This window comes from Lissotriton helveticus, chromosome 6, assembly GCF_964261635.1.
Source record: "Lissotriton helveticus chromosome 6, aLisHel1.1, whole genome shotgun sequence".
NCBI lineage: Eukaryota > Metazoa > Chordata > Amphibia > Caudata > Salamandridae > Lissotriton > Lissotriton helveticus.
The window spans coordinates 819,692,835-819,714,654 of record NC_136067.1 but is presented as its reverse complement, the minus strand read 5'-3'; the positions used below and the strand labels follow the sequence as shown (position 1 = coordinate 819,714,654).

At 42.9% G+C, this 21,820-nt stretch overlaps 2 protein-coding genes across 2 annotated transcripts in view; both read left to right on the top strand.

Annotated features, from left to right (window-relative positions):
• The window catches only part of LOC144762519 (putative uncharacterized protein C6orf183), a 171,955-nt gene extending 166,078 nt beyond the window's left edge, over nt 1-5,877 (top strand). Inside the window, exon 8 of the mRNA XM_078647743.1 lies at nt 5,849-5,877. Within this exon, the coding sequence (XP_078503869.1) occupies nt 5,849-5,877 (29 nt within the window). The remainder of the gene's footprint in view (nt 1-5,848) is intronic.
• Nucleotides 5,878-7,282: 1,405 nt separating this feature from the next.
• Nucleotides 7,283-21,820, top strand: part of LOC144762518 (uncharacterized) — a 709,614-nt gene continuing 695,076 nt past the window's right edge. The window contains exons 1-5 of the mRNA XM_078647742.1: nt 7,283-7,362; nt 7,766-7,923; nt 10,239-10,391; nt 16,826-16,927; nt 21,462-21,605. Coding sequence (XP_078503868.1) covers nt 7,290-7,362; nt 7,766-7,923; nt 10,239-10,391; nt 16,826-16,927; nt 21,462-21,605 — 630 coding nt within the window. The 5' untranslated portion in view covers nt 7,283-7,289. The remainder of the gene's footprint in view (nt 7,363-7,765; nt 7,924-10,238; nt 10,392-16,825; nt 16,928-21,461; nt 21,606-21,820) is intronic.

The following is a 21,820-nucleotide window of genomic DNA, read 5'->3' as shown; positions in this document are numbered from 1 at the left end:
GGGCAAATGCCAACCTTATCGAACACATTGACAACCTGTCATCGTCTCATGCGATTTTCTTTTAACTAATTATAACAGTCGCATCTGGTCTCATAAGCGCTTGTTGTAACTAGATGAACCTTAGTCTACAGAGGGTGGGGTGACCAGGATTCTGGAATTAAAATAGCTCGCCAAGCATATAGCAGTGTCAGAATTCCTAATTTGAATGTGCTCAAAGTCGAGTATCTGGACTCATAAGCACTTGTTGTAACTAGATGAACCTTAGTCTACAGAGGGTGGGGTGTCCAGGATTCTGGAATTAAAATAGTTCGACAAGCAAATAACAGTGTTAGAATTCTTAATTTGAATATGCTCAAAGTCGAATTCTAGAACTTCTAACTCTTGAAGCAGCAAATAAATGAATTGCCTTGGCTTGAAGAACACATTCTTTAAAAAGATATGCATGTCCTATCCCAAATGGTTAAAAGCCACAAGAACACCAAAAGGCATATTTTGAGTTATTTGGACAAACTAAGCATTTTAGAATTGATGAGAACTGACACTCCCCGGATGCTCTTCCTACTACAGAGCTGTTATCCGTTGCTAAAAACATCTTTGGAAGCAGTTGTGACTCCGTTGTTGGTAAACTCTAATGCAACTTCCTCCAACCTTTACCACTAACATGTCATTTTTAGTTGACCTTTCGTGTGGGAAGGTGGTGTTGTGAAACGGGATCAGGCAGGACCGTCTTCTCTGAAGTAGCAAAGTTGTTGGTAGAATTTTATCTATGCTTATCACTTCTCTGGGGAGAAAGAAGTATATCGGTTTCATCTTAGAGAAAAACTGTTTTCTCTTTGATGTGAGGGCTACTCTTCCGCAATAACATTGTTGGATTTATTTGCAGCAAGTAGTGCGTTGAGCCAAAATCTACTTCCCGAGTGTCTAGAACATCTGATGGACACTACATGGCCTGCTCTGATGTAGAGATGTGTAAAGTTAAGTCCTTTTCTCCTGAACTTCATGTAATTCACGCAAGTACTACAATTATTAATTCTAATTTGTGAAGTTTTCTTCACATTGATTTTCTGATTAAAACAACCTAGACCTTCGCACCCTTTTTAAGTTGTTGCAAGAAAACAATCACCAACATCCATCTAGATGCAAGTTGTGAAAAGCACTGTAAACAAGTAATTTGTGAAATAAACAACACTAATTTTCTGCACTTTCGTGGAGGAATTGGCACTAACCATGCTTAGATGTAGAAAAAGTGTGAAAGTCTGCCATCTATGAGTTTGTCAATTATCAGCAAGTATGCCAGACTATGCCTTTGTAATAATATTGCTCTTGAGTTTCTTTCATTTATTTCTTTTGGATTATCAAAGCTAAATATGTACTTTATTGTGAATAGCCCTTGTGCATCACAGGGCTCAGTAATGTCAGCCCTTCATTTAATGTTTAAATGATCCCTTTGTCTTAGGTGATTAAAAATGATGGCCTATAGTACAATGTGTATGAAGCAGATTACCCCATTTGTCAATTGTCCTAACATGCGTTCCCATTGTGTCCCGGTGGTGTTAAAAGTAAGAGACACTTTTGGAAGAGGTGAATGGCGCATAGGATGATGCACAGTTGGGAGTCAACCCCTCTAAATTGGCAAATAACCACCTACCAGCCAGAACTATAAAAAGCAATAACAAAGCCAAATTCGGGGCAAAGCAGTACGCAAGAAACAAATATATTCCAAAAATGCTGAAGACTAGGGGAACTAGAGCAGCACTGCCTTCATCACCAACCAAGTGAAACACAGAGCCAGAGATACACAGCTTTACTGCTCCCTTACTCACATATGCCATGGACACCTCTCAGAAAAACTTCCATCGGATTACAGCAACCATTTCAGAAAACCATAAAGTGTTATTCCTAAAGCTCAACTGTACAGGCATTTAGGCTGGTTAAGGGTGCCTTTAGGATAATGTCAAAGGGAAGGACGCACTGCAGCTGCCAAGGCATCTCCTAAGCAAAAGAAAACAGCCTTAAAACCTCATGCATCCCTAAAACGAAATATACTATAATGTGCTTATATTTCCAACTTTGGCCATCTTCATAAAATGGAACACACCAAACCTCGTTCTCAAATAATAAATTGTAATAGATTTTTTAAAGCAAATGCAAGATAAGGCTGACGTCCTAATTTTGTGTGGGAGCTCCACAACCAGCTAGACATTTACTGCTTTAAACATGACTTCGCTTTTCAAAACACTTAGAAGTCATTATATTTCAGGTGTAGTTCATAAATGGATCACATGCAAAGATTGTTCAGGGCAATTTTCAGAGTTTGGTATCAACCGTTATAAGATATGTTTGGGCCGTTCAGCTCCTCACATAAAATAGGTTTTAAAGAGTTAGATAATGCTTGTTTGTTCATATACCAGCAACATAATACTGCCGATTGCTCGACCTAATGTTGGTTTATCAGGCCAAACTTTAATGTAATATGTTCTTGTAGTGATGAATGTGGAAGGCAAAATAGTCAACTATGTAAGTTAGGTATACCGTTTCCTCTGTGTATTTATAGTTAGGACCACGATTCCATAGGAAATTAATATTTTGGTTTGCTCAGAACCTTTGCACCATTTAGCGAATCTTCACTAAACTATCTAAAAGAAGGGCTATATCCACTTAAGCTTCTTCCTAGAAAGGTTTGGATGATCCGTCAAGCTTGGGCTGAGAAAAAGGGGGGAGGGCAAAATGCTTTTCTCCATGCACTTTCTCATAGGAACTGTAGACACAGCAACAGCCCAAACAGCCGAAAGGAATTATATCAGATTTATAAGAAAAACAATACGAAAAGCTCTATAGCGTGCTTTTTGTGATGTTGTTTTTTTATAATCTTTATTGGTTTTACACTCAACACAACATACAGCTGTAAGTACATCGTAGTGAAGTACAACATGAAGTACATCTCAATTTGCATTATTGTGCCCACTATGTGGGCGGGCAAATCGCTATTCTCGACATTACTAACAAACAATAACGATAATAATTTACTTCGGAGATTGTCAGCAGATGCTACTGTACAACGCTGTATCTAAACATGATGTAATTTTTGTATTTAATAAACTTAGTACCACCTTACTAGTGTGCCTGTCCAATGATTATCATGAGTATGTTCCCGCTGAATGTGCCGCTTATGTGGAGTGCGAACTATCAGGGTCGTGCTATAGTGGGTGCTTCTGTGGGAGCATAGCAGGAGAGGAATTATGCAGAGCAGGTGTTTCGTTGTGTGTGGGTGCATGAAGGTCGGGTCGAAAGAGTGAGACAGTTATATCTGACTGCCGCGCCCGCATGTGTGTGACCTATCTCTTTGCTTGTGAGCATGCCTTGGTGTAGAAACTCGGGGTGTCCCAGCTATGTTAGCTCGTTGCGGCGTCAGTGCTACCGGTATTTCGACCATGGACGTTTGTATCCCGAAGTCTGGCTTCTAAAGTGGTCACATATTGTTGCCAGTCCACAGGCTGCGCCCGAGCCATTCGAAATGGGGGTTGAGATGTCAATGTGTTGTGTTCAGCCACTAAGGCACGTTGAAGAGCGAGAAGCCAGTGTCTAGTGGATGGGCCAGTCGGGAACTTCCAGGCCATGGCCAAAGAGCGGTTGGCCAGAACCAGTGCCAAGTCAATACATTTGTTGAGGTTTTTACGACGTGCATTCCTTTTTGTAATGCCTAGCAGGTAGCGCGCACCCTGAATTGGAATTGTGGTTCCCTTTGCCACGGCAAGTATGTCGGAGACCTTCTCCCAGTATTTTATGATGTGGGAACACGTCCAAACCATATGCAGAATGTCAGCGCATGTGTCGTGACACCTGAGACAAATATCAATGGGGATTTTTGTGATGTTAAGTAGCTTTTTAGAAAGCAAAGTAAAAAATGTATAGATATCTAGAGATGCAGAAGTACTGCAGGACTGGCGGATCAAAAGATAAGATATGATTGGCTGCCTTATATCAACAAAGATGTTTTGTAGCCATTTTAAGATTTGGCGACCAAAATCCGGAAAAAATAAATAACATACAGGTGGGCAGGATAGGGAAACACTGACAAAACAAGGCCTTATGGTGCTGGTGGGGAGACCCAGAGTGAACCACTCAGAGTCCAAATTTTTCGGGGGAGCGGAACCACAGTAAAACTAAAAAGAAAAAAAGGGTAGACCTTGCCCTTTTCAACAAGAATCCCACCCGAGTCATGACAGGGTCCAGGAAGGTTGCCACATTCCTTTTTAACTATATGGGGAAAGAACACCCCCGAGACCCATGTTGGTCCCGAGGCCCCATGCCTTGGGGCCCAACATATTTTTCATTAGGTATTTTGGGGTGCAGGCCTGTGTGTGGCCCTTCTCCCCGAGCCACATATTGTCCTCAGAGACCACATCCCTGGAGCGTTTAGGCATATTGCTCCCACCTCAGACTGGAACAGAATTCAGCATTCCTGCCCGCAAGAGTGCGGTCAGGGAACAGTGAATGTGCTTCCACAGCTGGAGCAGAAATGAAGCTACTGCTGAACGGGCGCACATTCACTGTTGGGGCTGGGGAGCCAGTAGGGTGGTGGGAGCTTATGCCCCCCCCAGGAACCCTCAACCTGAGAAGTTGTGGGAGTCCCAGTCCTGTGAAATAACAAAAGAGAGAGTGAGGGATTTTCCACAACGTGGAGGGGGGTACTCCAGGTCCCCTTGACCCTAATCTGTATAAACAAAGGAAGGAGTATCACCATTGGACCAATGGGGATACTACTTCCTTTGTTTATATTGGAGTCCCAGTCCTACCAAAAAGAAAAAAAAAATGGCACAGCAGTGGTGGTGTTGGCTCCCCGTGCTGCCATTTAATGAAAAATGCAGCATACCGAGTATAAAAAAAAAGGAATAAAATTGTCACAGGCTTTCTGCTTCACTATTGAAGTGGTGAGGCCGCTCATACAGTGTTCTCTGCTCCCTTCCGTGAGAGCCCCATAATGCCCTGCATGGGCTTTGTTTTTAAAATATTATTGTTGGCGTAGTGACCCAATGAGAGCATGAGCACCACCAGCAATTTATAAATGTGTTGTGGGGGCCTGCACAGAGCGCAGTAGCCTCCGAGGAAAGTTACAAAAAACCCAACAAGCCCCCTGGGTCATTGAATACATGACCCCGGAGAGCTTCCTAATTTTTTTTTTTAAACACTCCAAGCCGGAGCTTTATGCTCTCTTCAACTGGACCTCTTCAATTGGTGGTTCTATGGCTGCATTTTGTGACCTGAAGGGTGTTAAAGAAAGACCAAAACACACATTTATGGTTGTTAGGAATAAAAATACTTCATTTTAAATATTTTTGTAACATGAATATGCATTGTAATGTGTGTATTTATAGGGATTACTTTCAAATATTGTTACTGAACAATTATTGTGGTGACTTTTTGACAATGGTCTGCTGTACTATGTCTCTTTGACATAGGTCTGCTTTACATAGGTTGATGTTCTGACCCCCTTGCTACAGCCAATAGGCGAGCCTTTTATATTTTGGTGTTCTAACCCTTTGAAAAAGCCAGTAGGTCTGCCTTATTTAAAATGATATCTCTTGTTAGTTTACGTTTAAAAAAAAGCTTTTCTAGTTATGTCTGGAAATTATATCTCCAGAAATTCAGTGAAAAATTCAAAGCTTAAAGTGATGTTATGGTTAGGTGAAAATGTCAGTCAAAACATCATTTTTCAAACTGAAAATAAACACTGAATTTCACTAGTTGTTAACTGAAGTAACTTTAACTCATGCTCTCACCATGCACTGCTTACGCCCTCACATAGTACATCACTGATTACATGTTTTATGACATAATTATATTTCAGACCCAGTAAAAAACGAAATAGTGGCCTAAAGAAAGCCTGTACATTAGCCCCTTTGCTTTTTAACTTTTATATTGTAGATATAGGTGCCGCTCTCAGGAACGATTGGTCATGCCTTGGACGACAATTGCGATTATAAATACTTGATGACGAGTGCCCTAAAATCGTAAATATATTAGTATTTAGTAAAAAAGTTAAAAAGTACTGCTCCTGGACATATATTATCCAATTATCAGCGTTTTTATTTAGAAAAATGTCAGCATATGGCTTCATGAAAGAGGTGGCCATTACTTTCATTTATCTACATTGCAACCAAAATCATAGCCAGAGTTTACATGCCCCTCTCTCACCCCAATCTTGTAAATAATAAAGGAAAAAAATCTTACAATCTTAAGTTATAGCAAAAAGGTTATTCATGGCAGACTATTTTCCTGTTTAGATCTCGCCTAGTGCAAGTTGCGAATATCAAACACTACAACGCATGTCTTGACTATTCATGTAATACAATGTGTTGACCTTTACAACGTTTTGCGTTACATTGTGGACGTTTAAAAAGCATTTTAGAGGTTATATATGTATATTAATGGAAAAAAGACAATGATCAAAGAGACGTTATAGTTAGGTGAACTAACTACAACTAAAAAACACTCAAATTCACCAGTGACAGTTACCTGAAGTGAAGCATAGTCTTATTATGAATGAAGACATTTCAGATATCAGCCATGCTATCAATTGTCCCACCTAGTTTGACACAGACTCAGCTGTCAAGGTATAATCGCTGTATAGCCCTGAATAGTAAAGCAGGAGAGCCGCATCGATACAGCTTACTCCGTCAAAAATATCTAGTTATGCTATCAAAGGCAGGTCGAAAATCTACAAAACATGCTTATAACTGAGCGCTGCCCAGGGTGGGTTGGTCTTCAACCAGGATTGCTAGGGCAAGTATGTTATCAATTGTTCTCCTATCGCAGTGGTAACCATTCTGAAACCCGGGAATACATTGTTTTTTATTGGTGCCTTCTTTTTGATTTACTAGTAACAGTGCATAACATTTAACATCCACACTGTTCAGGGCAGTCGTTCTTGGAGGAAGTAGTCTGTAGACAGAATATTGTCTATGAATAGGTGATAGTTGGGTGAAGTGGAAGTGTGGTCTTGGGAGGGAATGCAAAATGCCAAGATGATTTTGAAGAGGAGTTATGACTGGTCAGATAGAGATGTCAAAACGGAAAAGATCTGAAACAGCTACAAGAGTTGGTCTCTGCTGAACAACATGATGGTGGGCTTACCATACATGTCAAAAGTGTGTGCTTCCACAATGTCCTTACAGTTTAAAGAGTAGTAAACAAAATGAGAGACTGTGGTACTTGTGAGCAAGAAAGACGTTTGAGGAGCAGTTTTCTTCTAAATTGATACATGATTTTGTTTAGGTAATCTCCCATCAATGCCTGCGGTGTCTACCGGGCCACACTTTACTCCCTCAGTGAAGAGTTCTTCATCTGTAATGCAGTTAGAAGGTATGAGACTCTTCATAATTAAGTCTTGTTATCATTATTGTCTGTAAATTCATTCTTACTTGTTTTCATTTTTTGCCAATAATGTTATGTTGTATTTTCTGCATTATGATTTTAATTAACCTTTCGCAATAAATTCTATTTGGAACCTTGTTATCTAGTTATGCATTCCCTTAGACTCCCTTTGTCATGGCTATGTACAATCTTAAAAGTTGTCCAAAGTATGTATCCGATTGAAAATAGCCATACTATAAAATAAAAATTAAGCTGGCACATAGATAACCTTGCCAAACATACCCCTTTGACTAGAAGCCTTAAATAAATTACAAAATGTAACGACTTTTGTCAGAAGAGCTTGGTGGCAGTGTGGTACAATATATTACAGGGTTTTCCTTTCATTGCACAGGAATTTTTCAGGGTGACTTGGACTCTCTGCTACCCCAGCACATGACGGAAACGGATGAACTAAAACCCCAGCTGCAGGAACTTCTTTCTCATTTTAAGATTGCTTATGACGTGGAGGATCTCAGGAACACTGCCAGTGAGATGGAGCTCTACACAATGGTAAGTTCAAAGAGGACGCAGGGATTGCCATGTCTCCATGTCTCAGTGGATCTAGGAAAACAGGGGCACAATGTTCAAGTCCCTGGCCCTTTGGTGCATGTGTGCTATATACATGCCAAGGTATTTGAAATGGTCAGTGTCCCGTCTAATTTCAGTTTGCAGGTGGAGGTCTTTATGACATCTAGAAAGTGCCACATTCTGTAGTTTGGTCCAATTGAACACGAGACCTGACACCTTGTCATAAATTTGAAGCATCTGCATCAGCCTAGGAACAGAGGACTCTGGTTCACTGGTGTAAAGCGGGATATCACCAGCATATAAGGATATCCTGTCCTATCTCATCAACGCCCATCTAAAGCCTTATACCCGAGCTTGATTCTGGACCCACTCAGCAGTGGTTCAACTGTAAGGGCAAAAAGAGGGGGCAACAGGGCAAAACCTTTCCGTGTTCTGTTCCCTGGGACAGGGAGAGGAAAGGTCAATGATCACCGGACTCTTATCCATAGTTTGTTGTACAGCACCTGGATGTATCTTCAAAATAGGAGGGCCAATATTTGTCTATGTCAGCAATCAATCATAAAAAGCCATCAAACTGAATCAACGTCCTTCTCAAAGTCGGTTAAGATCAAGGTCTTGCATTCTCCAGTATCATCCGAACATTCAAATGCATCTAGGAGGCATCTAATACAGTGGCAGAAGTTACATCAGGCATAAAACCATTCTGGTCATAGTGAACAAGAGTACGGATCACTGCCACGGGCCTATAAGCCAATATCTTAGCAAGTATTTTGGTTTTGAGGTTAATTAGGGAAATATGTTGGTACGAACCACACTCACACGGGTTTTCCAGGCCTACGGTAAGTATTGCACCTCACAAGTCATAGGGGAGGATTCCATATTCACATGGCTCCTCACACCTGTCAAGTAGTGTTGGTGTGAAAAGGTAAGCATATTTATTTGAAGACCCCCCCGCAGGAAATGATAGGGGCAAGGGGTCTTTCTAGCTGGAAGTGACTTCAGTACCTCAAGGACTCCTGTTCACCTAAAAGTGCCTCAAGGTTGAGGTAGTTCTTGTCGGGCAGCATGGTAATAACTAGTTGTTCGACAATTGGGTTGTCAAATTTGGCTGGTGGTGGTGACAAGGATGTGCATAGGGATAGATAGAAATGCATAAAGTGTTAGGGTCTAATCCTTCATATTACTGATGTTTGATACTAATCAGAGTTCCAAGTCTCTATTGGCCAGCTAATAGAGGAACTTACCCGCTTTGAACCCATTTTCATTCATCCTATATTACATTGCTGGCTGGGCTAGAGCTGCTGTATGCAACAGATACTACTGTCTGCGCATTATTGTTTTTCAAGTTGTCTTATGTGATGCCTTATTTGGGGATTCTCTCAATTCTTGCTCCAAATTCCTGATACTTCTAGGATATTAATTTCCCTAATTCCTTTTTTTTGTTTAACTTCATTCTGGTATGAGATAATCCACCCATGAAGAACCTTTTTTAGTGCTTCGGGGACTCCACTGTGCCTATTTTGTACTTAAAATAGTCTTCTAACTGCTGTCTGAGATAATCCCTTGTATTTCTATTAATGGAGAAGTTTGCAAAGGGTGTGCTGTAGAACCTACTCTATTTTCTTTATAAGTTGAATAAGCAGACATAAATATAGAACCAGAGGTTTTATATATCCCTTTTGTATACAAACAGAGAACTTTTTATCAATCTAGTCTGTAATTAGTGCACTTTGTGAATATTTGGTTTACATCATCCAAAAGATGATCCAAAGACAGCTTTGCCAAATCTAATATCTCTGTCTTTAAAGACCTAACACATGCAAAAACGTACATGCACAATTTTCTTTCTCCATTTGTTAACAAATTAAAGCCAGGCCTATCACAATTCTTGTTCTTGTAGGCTACCACTATAATTTGTAACAACTTAATCTGCACGAAGAAATGGACCTGATTTCCAAGATGCTGAAGATTGTCCAGGGGAACAAGAGGAAATGGGGCTGTCAACGTTTGCATCCTCCCTACTTCGGCACAACAAAAAAACAAAAGCAAATGCAACCAACTGAAGGTATCTCTCTCATAGGGAATTACCCACTGTACGTGAGCTCTTCTCCTCCATATGGTGTTTCACATCCCTTCAGTTGGTCACTTTTGCTTTTGTTTGTCTTAACCTCTTTATTAAAAACTTCTAGAAAATGTTAGTATGCTCGCCATAAGTTGAGGTGTGGCCTACATGACACAACAGGATATCCCAAAAATTTAAGGTATTTTGGTAATATTTGTTTTTTTATTTCTTGCAGGTTGCCTCCAAATTTCGAAGTGTCTTCATAAAACAGCAGACAATGAAAACATTTCCTGTATATGATACTGGGGCAGCAGTTTCAGACAAGTGGGGTTTCAGTGGTAACACCATGGCCTTGAAAAAGAAAGCCAACTGGATCCCTTTTGTGAAGGTATGGAGTGGGAGATTGGTTGATGGATTTACAATTTGCAATTTTGGGGGACTTGCAATCTCTGCAGCACTGGTTGGAAATCTGCAGGTTGTAGGAATCTCTGCCACATAGTGTCGCTACTGGGTAATTGTAGTCAAGTCAGTGTTTCCACAGGAAATCCCTTTTTTTGTTTCGGTAATGACTTTGGAGCCATTTGACTAATCTCCGCAAAACTTTCCAAAAGGTTTTCTCTTGGTTGCCTAGTTTGTGCATGGAAAGTTTCAGGGTGATCCGTCAAGTGGGGGCAGAGAATAAAAGGGGACCCCAAAACACAAAATCCAAATGCATTTTCCACAGAATTTTTTAAGAAGCTCTACCATAAAAACTGAATTACACCAAATTTGCTGAGTGGGTCCAGAATCAATTTCTTAACTAAGGGGGAAACACACTCGCGCCCGAGCCTCTAAAGGCCCCAGAGACCCCTTCCTCCTGGGGCTGGCTCAGTTACTGTGTCCCGGATAGCCCAGTACGAAGGCACAGTTTTTTTCCCTGCCCTGGCTGGTGCATATGTTTGCTCCCGCCTCGCAGGAGCATTTTTAAATCTCCCACCAAGCGGGACCGAACATGCCTTACCTGTCTGCAGCAGCACAGGCAGGGAAGACCTTGCTGCTCCCACCCAGTAGGAGATTTAAGCATGCTCCCTCCAGGGGGGCAGGGAAACAGACATTGCTCCCCTCCCAGAAGGAGCAAGCACAAACAGCTGCTTCCCCCGGGCAGGTACAATGTCTGCACCCACATTATGCAGGTAGCAAGCTGGGGTCGCAGGGACTTGGGCTGCTCCCCACGACCCCTAACTTTTGGTTTGTGGGTGCCGTGGGTAGGCACCTAGCCACCCATCTCTGGCCTGGGGATAAAGTACCCGGGGCTGAAGAAGGTTAATGGAGGGGGGCCACACACCCCCTCCCCATTTTAATAGCATTTGGTCCCTGGGGATGGGGTCTTCAGGGTCTAATAACGCTATGGGGATGTGCGGCCCCTTTTCCCTTTTTAATAGCATTTGGCCCCAGAGGAGGCAGACCCCGGAGCCTAATAAGGCTTGGGAAGTGGGGATGTGCCCCTCAACCCCTTTTGATTTGCATTTGACCCTGGGGGCTGGGATTCCAGGGACCAATTAAGGCTTATGAAGGTGACTTGCATGGCCCCCTTCCCTTTTTAGGACATTTGGCCCCAGGGGAGGGGGGTCGCTGGAGCCAAATAAGGATCTGGGAGGGGGTACATACCCACCTTCCCTATTATTAGTGGTTGAAAATGGGGGATGGAATCTCTGGGTGTAGGAAAGTGCCCCTTTTTGACATGGTCATCCCCACCTTTTGCCTGGTAATTGATACACTTTTGACAGAAGTGCACTGTGTTCTTGCTATCCATGTTCCCAGAGTCAGATCTCTTTCCCTAAAACTGTGCAATTGTTCCTTCAATTGGCAATACCTTTAGCACCCCCTGTAACTCCCTAGTAAATGGTACCCCTGGAACCTATGGCAGGGAGGCTACAGTATATATTGTGCTAACCGAAGGGACCCTCTCAGCACACTCATGCAAACTGCCATTGCAGGCTGCGTGACATAGTACAGAGAAAAGTGAAGACACAGCATGGCACACCACACCTGTGTCATGACTGCAGACACTGCATTTAATATACGTACATCACCCCTACAGCCGACCTTACAGCCCTAAGGCAGGGTGCATTATATTACATGTGAGGACATATCTGCTTGAACAGATATGCCCGTGTGAGTTCCATGTTGAGTCTGTCGACTCTTGGACATTGCCAATGAACAGGGAAGTCAACTTGAGTATATATATTGGGCACTGGTGAGCACAAGTTCCCCATTACTTGATGGCTTCACTGAAACTAAAGATGTTTGGTGTCAAACATCTTGTATTAATAAGCCCACACTGATTCCAGTGATGGATTTAATAATACATGCACCCATAATGGTGCCCTCTGAAAACCTATCAATCTCTTGTGTACTAACTGACTTGTGTAGGCCAGCCTGCCACCGCAGACAGGTTTTTGACCCCCTGCAGGTGAGAGCCCACCTTCTCTGAGGACAGAAACAGTGCCCGCTCCGGCCAGAGGTGTTGTCACCTCCTCAAAGCCGGCTCGCTAAGTGATCAGCATATCAAGCCAAGAGGCTACAAAGGCCTCTGCCACCTTTGATATGCAACCACAACTTCCCCTTTTCTTAGGTGATGCCACCCCCTGCCCTGAGGCTCATTTTTCACCTGGACAGACAGGAAAATTAGCTAGTCAGGAGGCGTGTTTCCCATCAGGCTAGTTCCACCCCTAACGTGGGCTGCCTGATGTGAAAATGAAAACTACAATTCCACCATTTGGGCCTTAATCCACCATCTTGGTTTGTGGTAGAATTAGGCCTACTGAGTCAGGTTTATCCCCACTTTTCACAGGAAGTGGTCCTATAGAGGGTGAAGTCACCCGAAAGGTAAGTAGTCCATTGGCCACTACATGCCACTCTCTTTAACACCCACACATTAAGGGGCCGATTAGGATGGCGGTTTTTCCGCATCCTCCGGGCCGGCGGAAGTGTCCGCCGGCCTGGAGGATGCGGAAAAACCGCGGCGGAGACTCCAAAGACCCACCGCCAAATTAGGATGGCTGGTGGGTCTGGAATTCCGTCCGCCGCTTTTCCGCCGCGGTCGGCTTCCGACCGCGGCGGAAAAGCTATAACATGGCAGGCGGTGTCTATGAGACACCGTCCGCCATATTATGATGTTGGTGTAAATATGCTTTTCCACAGCGGCTTTTCCGCCATGGAAAAGCATACGGACATTCACTTTGGGGGCCCGTTGCGGGCCCCCTGGGTGAATGGGGGGTGGGGGGTGCACATGGGGGGTACCTATGGTACCCCCCTGCATTTGCGTACACAAAGCAGCAGGCACCGTGCGGTGCCTGCCGCTTTGTGCATGTAAATGCAACACATGCATTTTTAACATTGCGGCGGGTGCAGCTTGAAGCTGCACCCGCCGCAATGTAAAAAATAGAGGATGTGACCGCCACCCTGGCGGTCACATCCTAATTGCCATGGAGGGACCGCCGCTGCCCATGCGGACGGTCTCTCCTACTCAGGGGTGGCGGACGGACGCAAGTCCGTCCGCCATCCTAATCGGCCCCTAAGTATTTGGGGGCATCCCTAATGCCAGGAACATAAATCTCAATGGATCTAGAAGAAGAGGACAAAGAAGAGCCACGAGAAAGCGAGAACTGAAGACTGTTGTGGACTTTTGGTGCCAAACCCTGCCTTCCTGCACCAGTCTTGGCAATTTTGACCCCTTGAGTCGTCCTGCAGCTGGTTATCTGCCGAGAACCCCAACAGACTGCCAGACCTTCACAAATTGCCACCAATTTCCCTTGGAGTAGAGGAGCTACTCCCCTGCAGTCAGCAGGCACTGAAGAAGCAGAGTCTGGTTTAGCCTGTTGCTGGTCCCCGCCCAGTTCAACACAACAGTCACCCAGGAAGAGGTACCTGTGCTCCTAAAAAAGTGAGATCTGTCCCCCCATGAAATGAGTGGACACCAGGACCGTCCAGAGCTGCACAGCACCAATACCCTCGGGTACCAGACCCCTTGCAGCAACCAAGACCAGTTTAATTCCAGTCGGGATTCTAACAGCACTGAGACAGAGCAGCCACCTAGGGGCGTCAGCATCTCAGAGACCCACTTAAGAGTGGCCCAGCTGTCCTGATTTTGCACCCTGAGCATATACTCTGCACCGGATCTCTCCGGTCTGGATACTGTGCCCCCTTCCTCACAGGACCCTTGTGAGGCCACTGTTGGGAGCTCCTGGACTTATCCCTCTTTTGCAGCCTGTTTGTAGGTGGCTGCCCCTTCTTTCCACCAGCGTAGCACGCAAACCTACCAACTCTACCAGCACCTCTGCACCCGGGTGCCCCACGGCAGGTAACGAGTAGATGCTGCCAGTACTTTGGACCTTGGCCCCCTACAACTCTAAGTACAGAAGGAGACCCCCAGAAACCTACCGTAAATTACTGTATGCAAAATATGCCTTTTTTACCCATAGGAAAGCATTGCTGCATAAAAAAACATTTAAGTGAACATTTTACTTATCAGTAAAAATCAATATTTAAAAAATACTTACTTGATAATAAAGTTTTTAGTATCAAAAATTACAGAAAAATACACCTTATTTTTCTAAATTGGCCTCGTATTCATTCTTGAGTGTGTGTCTCATTTATTGCTTCTGTGACTACAACAAATACTTAGCACTACCCTCTGATACGCCTAAGCTGCTTGCCCACATTACCACTAAAGAAAGCATTTAGTGTTATCATTTTTGCCTCTGTAAACCAATAAGGGTTGCCTGGACTCTCTCCACAGTGTACCTTATTTTGGTCCACTATATTCCTACATGGGGCCTCTAATGTTCGGGGAGGGGGACTAGTCACCCTACGCGCAATATTAGTTTTGGCCTCGGGTGATGTGGTCCCTAGGAACTCATAAGGTTTGGGGTGGGCTCAAGGGCCCCCCTCTCCTACTATTATTTTTAGCCTCGAGGGACAGAGTCCCAAGGCGCCATTGGGGCTAAGATGGGGTCCATGCACGCCCTTCCCATAATGATCTGCCCTCGGAGCCTGGGTCCCTGGGACCTGGGGGGAATGTGGTCCCTGGGACAAAAGTGGCTTGGGAACAGTGGCAGTGTGACCTCCTTGAAGCCGGCTATCTAAGGGGGGGGTTGGCAGCAGGGCTTGCTGCGAACCCCATTCCACATAGCCAAAGGCCGTGCATGTCTGGTGTTGGCTGCCCGTTGAGGGTAGTTTGCAGGGCCTGACCGCATGGGCTTGGCCCCGTGGCCAATCACACACAGCACACGGTCAACTGTTGTGAGCTGCGTTTGCTTGCTTTCCCGTGAGGCCCTGTGGTGAACCCCCACCGTACATGGCCAAAGGCCATGCCCAGCGGGGGTTATGCTTTACATATGGTAAATTAATATTACATATTTTTTTTAAACCTAGAAATTCACTGAAAAAAACAATGGGTAAATTGACATTATAGTTAGGAATTGTAATTATTTCTTGATTTACATTTTTTGTTTAAAGTCAAAATTCACAGGAAAAAAACAAAGGTTACATTTACTTTATTGTTAGGTGTGATAAGAACAGTTTTTTTTTAACCATAGAAATTCACTGAAACAACTAAAGGTGAAAGTGACATAATGGTTTGATGAAACTTTCAGTGCCAACGTAACGTTTTGAACAAAAAAACACACAGAGTCATCATAATTAGCAAAGCTAGCTATAACTTGCGTCTCGCCATGCACTGCTTATGATCTCGCAAATTACATCACTCATGGCATGTTCTATGACATAATTTGACATAACTGTTGACATCTCAAAAGACATCATTGATTACATCACTGATGACCTCATCCAATGTAAATTTTAGATTGTTTTATACTTTGCATAGTGGCAGGTAGGTATCATACTAGTTCTTCACCTAATTTTGGACAAACTCTTTGCTGTTTAGGGGGGTAATTGTTTACAAAATGTTTATGCGCCTAATGGGTCATAGGAATGGAGAGGTATTGAGCACTAAATAAATGTTTGTGTGCAGGACTAACACTGTGTGCAGGTGACAGTTGATGACTCATTCAGCAATATTTATATCGTACCTCTGTGTGATCTCCTATTCTTTATCACACTCGTCTGTATTATGGTGCAGAGTTCACAGAATTCCTATCCTTTAGAAATATTTTGTGGCAATTAAAAAATGTTTATGATTGTAAGTGCTGTTTTTAAGGAAGAAAATGTACATTTAGACTAAGAACAGTGAACCTTCAGTGTAGCTCATGTAGAAATCAAGGCCAAAAGCCCATTATTTATCAAAATATTCTTCTTTCTAGAAACCAATTTGATTTATATTTTAACCAGGGGCCAATTTAAGTGGTATTCTCTCTTGGTTTATATGTATCTGCCAAGAATGCTTCTGGATGAGATGCAATTTCCATTAGGTTTACTCACTCTCTATACCCGCATTGCGTCTTTCACATATATACCACAAGCATTGGCAAAGCCAATGCATATCACTTTTTGGTTTTACCAGTACTGGTCTACTGCCCTTGCTCTTGCATTTTACCTAATCCATGTAGCATACTAGAGGTCTGGAACTCAAAAGTGCTTTCAAGGCATTGGGATTCATTGATTCCATGAACTGTAAGAAAATGGAGGCTTGACCAAATAAGATCGCAGCCTATGCCATTCCTTCTAAACAATGTTTTGTGTGCGAGTATTATGTGATGCACTGTTCCTGATATTCGCAATACACATGAATTTACACATCATGATTTTTTATGTTAAATGCGTACACAAAAACATAGCTTTGCTTCTTCATTCTCACCAATGTGTTTACATTTTGCCTCACAGATTAAACCTAAACGAGATCCCTGGCAACAGAAACTGATGACTAAACTGAAGCAGTGCAAAAAAGTAGACGAATTATTACGGATCCAATCAGAGGCTATCAAGGTGAAACAAAAATGTTTTTAATTGAAATGTTTTAATTGCACGTAAATGTGTTACATCAGCAAAAGACTTAATTTTCACCCATCCTCCCCCAAAACAAATCTGGATAGTACGCTGACTCCCAAAAAGTGCCGTGTATCAGATAATTGTGATACACTAAGACACTTTTGTGGCATTGACCGGTTTTGCGGATGTTGATGAGCAAGGCCACATTGTTTTGTATACATTATCACTCTTGAGCTACAGGTTGTAGACTAACGTAAACCAAATCTCATCTGGTCACTTTGAAAATTGGATCTTACATTTAAATTGATCTAATTTGTTTTTCTAAATTCACCACAAATGCTAATTGGAGCTACCTACCTGACTGTTAGCAGCTGTGATGCCCGCGTCATCTGGTGTGGGAGGGTGGGATCAGTTTTACTGGTGAAGCATAACATCTACAATCCTGATAGCTGCCTTGGTCACCCCCTCTTTGGCCACACTGGCTACCCCCCCCTCTTCTCCGATTGGAGGCTTTTAAAAGTCTGCATGCTTGGGCCTCCATGCACATTGTCTGATGCTCTTTCCTTGCGCTTTTTTCTTGCTGCCGTTCCCAATGGGGGGTCACACACAGAGGAGGTTAGCCGACGTCACTCAAGGGTCGGCTACACCTTCTGGTCTGACTGTAATAGTAATGGGAAAGAGCAGAATCGGTTATACGCCAGGAGGAGGAAAGGGGCTGGATACCGCGATGCCGCTAGTCATCCGCCTGAACACCCGGTAGCGGCCCCGCCCTCCCCCGAAGCGCAGTCCGGTCGGCTGCATCCCTGGCAGAGAAGACTACCTCGACGAAGAAACTACCTGCCTGTACTATTGGTGAGGTACGAATGCGGCCAGTGGGGGAGGGGTCCACGAGTTAGACTAGAGGCCTTCCCTGCTGCCGTGCCCTTTCTGAGGATCTTGTTCTCGGCTGAGAGATCAGCTGACACTGCCGCTTGCTGTGCGCCACTCAAATGCGCGAAATTCACCCCCATATCTGTGGCAGCCCTGTTTTAAATGTTGATCAGGGAGCTACCGCCTGTGCAGTTGGTCGGATGCCAGTGCCCCAGGGCTTGGGACGTGCCTTCACACTGCTCAACCGAGACCATAAACCTGCTGAGGCCCAAAACTGCCAGACACCCAGTAATACCAAGGGAGGGGAGTAACAGGCTGCCGGGCCCCGCGGGAACACATCCAACCAGGACCCCAGAGACACCAAAAGGAGACAAGGCTCCACAGGTCACACAGGAGGGCACAGGAGGCAACCATCTTAAAATCGGACTACAGGATGCCGGCAGGTTAACAGCAATAAGAAGGAGGGGTGCAACAATACAAAGACACAACAATATAAAGAGTCTCCATGACCCAGCACAATTCTGGTATACACCGGGAGGCACCCAAACAACGCAACCATGGCAGATAGGTCACCCACCTGGCCCTTTTTCCTGCTTACCTCCCTAGTCAGCTGAGACCTAGCTACTTTTGTATGATGCGCGATGGTGCTATCTCACGAGCTATAGAGGAGATTGACTTTGGACTCCCTCCTTTGACTATCACCTACCCTTCGGGCAAACGCTCCCGCATCTCTCCTGACCTTATCTTCCCCCTCTCCCTTCCCCCAACCCTCTCCGCTCTCCGCTCCTACTCTTTCCAGCTTCTGTCTTCTGCCCTCACCTGCCCTTGCCCTATGTCCCCACCCTGTTTTTCTGTGAACCTTTTCCCTCGACACTTGAGACCGAACTATTTTGTCTGATGCCCGATGGAGCTACCTGGTTAAGCTATAGGGGAGATGGGCCGTGGATTCCCTCCTTGGTCGTCACCTACCCAGTCGGTCTTTAGATAGACTTCCTTTCGTCTCTAAGGTTGTCTCTTCCCTTATCCTCACTTTCTCATCTCCCCTACCCCCCACTACTTTTCTCTCTCCTTTCTCTCCTCTACTAATGTATTGCTGATTGTTTGATGTAATGTGTAACTGTTGTTTTTTTTCTGTTATATTGTTGAAGCACATTGTTGCACTTCCTTTCGTCTCTCCTGTCGTCTCCTCCCGCATCCTTCCTCGAGCTATGTCTCTCCTTCTCTCCCCTCTCAATGTATTGAGACTGAACTATTTTGTCTGATGCCCGATGGAGCTACCTGGTTTAGCTATAGGGGAGATGGGCCGTGGATTCCCTCCTTGGTGGTTACCTACCCAGTCGGTCTTTAGGCAGACTTCTTTTTCGTCTCTCCTTATTGTCTCCTCCCTTTCTCACCTCCCTTGCCCCCGCACTACTTTTCTCTCTCCTTTCTCTCTTCTACTAATTGTATTGCCTATTCTTTTTTTTGATGTATTGTGTAATTGTTGAACTTTTTCTGTTACATTTTTGATTCTCATGTAAAGTGCTCTGATACCTTCGGGTCTATCCAGTGCTATATAAAACTCTTTAAATAAAATAAATAAATAATAAAAATAAAATAAATAAGTTATAGGAGCTTTCCTAAAATCATACAATTTGTTATTTATCGCATCTGTAAAGGTAATAGATTCTAGAGTTAGACACCCAGAAATCAAAGACCGCACCCTCCGCAGTGAGGTTTTTTTATCTGATGAATTTGATAATAGCGAGACTTGGGTGTCTACCAGAAAATACTGGTTGGTCAAACACCCAGTACCACTTACCACCCACCAGTGCCCTGTACATACATGGCAGCCACAAAATCAATGGTCCCAATATCACTGCTGGAGCCTCTGATTCAAACCAGACTCTCCTATCCAGCACATTAAAGGTGAAGATACGTTAAATAATCTGGGAGTGGCTCATATTTTCCTCATTCCCTTTCCACTTGATCTGGTAACATAATAAATGGACAATTGATTTCAATATTTTTGCAGTGCTTCATAATAATGGTGTCACTAGACGATGTTTCACAAGTTATCTCTCTGATAAATTGTGTTATGCTTTAGAAGTAGCTGGCATGTGGTAATACATGTATTGCTCTGGCGTTGTGTCTAAAAGCTATTGTGAAATGCCATGTGGATGGCTAAAAAGCCTTTTATAATGTGACAAAAGGTATCGCTTTAAGCATTGCCACTAAAGCCCTTTAGCAGAATTTTCATTTAGGAGGAAACACAATTAAAACGATTATATATGAGTACATATCACTAACTTCACTGTCTCTAAGGCCCCTACTCACAAAGGTAAACCTACATGTGCAGATTGCGTCACATTTATATTTACTACTACATCTCCAACTAAATTTACACTATTTTGCTATTCACCATTGTGACTGTAAAGTTACTCTGAGGTATATACTTGTCTCCATCCTCTCAAGGAGTCTCTTAGGCCAGAATTTACAAGTGTAAGGCCAGAATTTACAAGTGTAAAGTTTCAGTCATAATTTTTCAGTAGGCAGAGACCTCTGCTACCATTACAGGGTTCTCCCTATGGGAAAGTATAGAGGAAATGCAAAATGTTTATTACACATTTTAAGAAAATGTTAACAATAGTTAAATGTAAAATGTTAAAGTTAAATAATTTAAATACTTTTTGAAACCTAGAACTAATCAAATGTTACCACACATTAAATTAATTGTTTATAAATTAATTCAACTATATTTCAATATTGTATTAATAATATTTTTACAAAAATAAAAACAAATCCCACCTACCCTACAGTAGAATTGTTTTTTTTAATGTAATATGTATTAAAAAAAAGGTTACGTTTGGAAATAATTGAAATGGTTTAACTTTTTTAACAAAGTTTAATTTAGTTTTCAATTTAAAATAAGTAATAATAAAATAGTACAGTAACATTATGTATTTATTATATATTTTTTAATATTAAACAACATATCAATATTGTTTTAAAAGTCTAAATAATGTTATTTAGTTAACATTATTTCCTATAGGGTGTTATTTTAATTCCCTGCCGCCATTGTTTTATATGGGTATGAGTTCCAGTACCTGTGAGTGGTCATGTGTAGTTCTCTGAGGCTGCGCTGGAGTATATTTACTACTTTTTTTTTTACCTTTTGGGTATAGTAACTGTAGGAGTGTAGATTGTGAATAGCAATGGGCTTACTCTTTTGTACATTGAGGTTTAAATTTGCATGTCTCACTCTAAACATCTACTTTCCCCTTCCTAAACACCTCCCCTTTATTTGTACGTATTTCCCATTTTTCAGCCACTGCTCCCTGTCCTTTCCATATTTAATTTAAAAAAATGTGGAAGTGTGTGTGTGTTGATCTCGGCACATGTGGCTGAGACCTCTGCACAGACAAGGTAGGAGAGACAGTTCTCCGCATGTAGGTTAGTGAAAAGTATTTTTGAGCATGTCATAGTACTAATGATGTACTGCTTCACATACTACAAAATGCAGTTTGTGAACAGGCCTCAAAGTATTTTGGTATAGTTTTATCCTATCTCGAGTATCATACACACTGTAATATTTTAATATTCTCTGTTGCATTTAAGTCATCTTTTTTGGTGTAATTGTGTTTTCATGGTGGAAAAAATCATGTTCTATGATTTATATTAGGTCGCAAATGTAGAAAGAGTGTTGGAGGCCCTCCAGGACCATGCGGCATCCGTTCTGGAACCTGTTACTGTGCAAAGTGTCTCAAGCCGTCCAAGCCACCATCTCTGGGCACAGATTTATGACAGCTCAGATGCAGAATCAAAGGTACATTTGATTTAGAAGCATCCTGCAGTCTATCTATTCTCTGATTACTTTCTGTCAGATCTGACACTCAACCCCAACTTCTGCATTCAATAACAAACCCACCTGCACGAATCAGGCAACTCATTACGGTAAATAAAACCTGCTTTCAGAAAATATAACGACGTTCAAAGCAGGGGAGATGGCTCAAACTATGCTGTTGTCTAGAAATCTCTTAC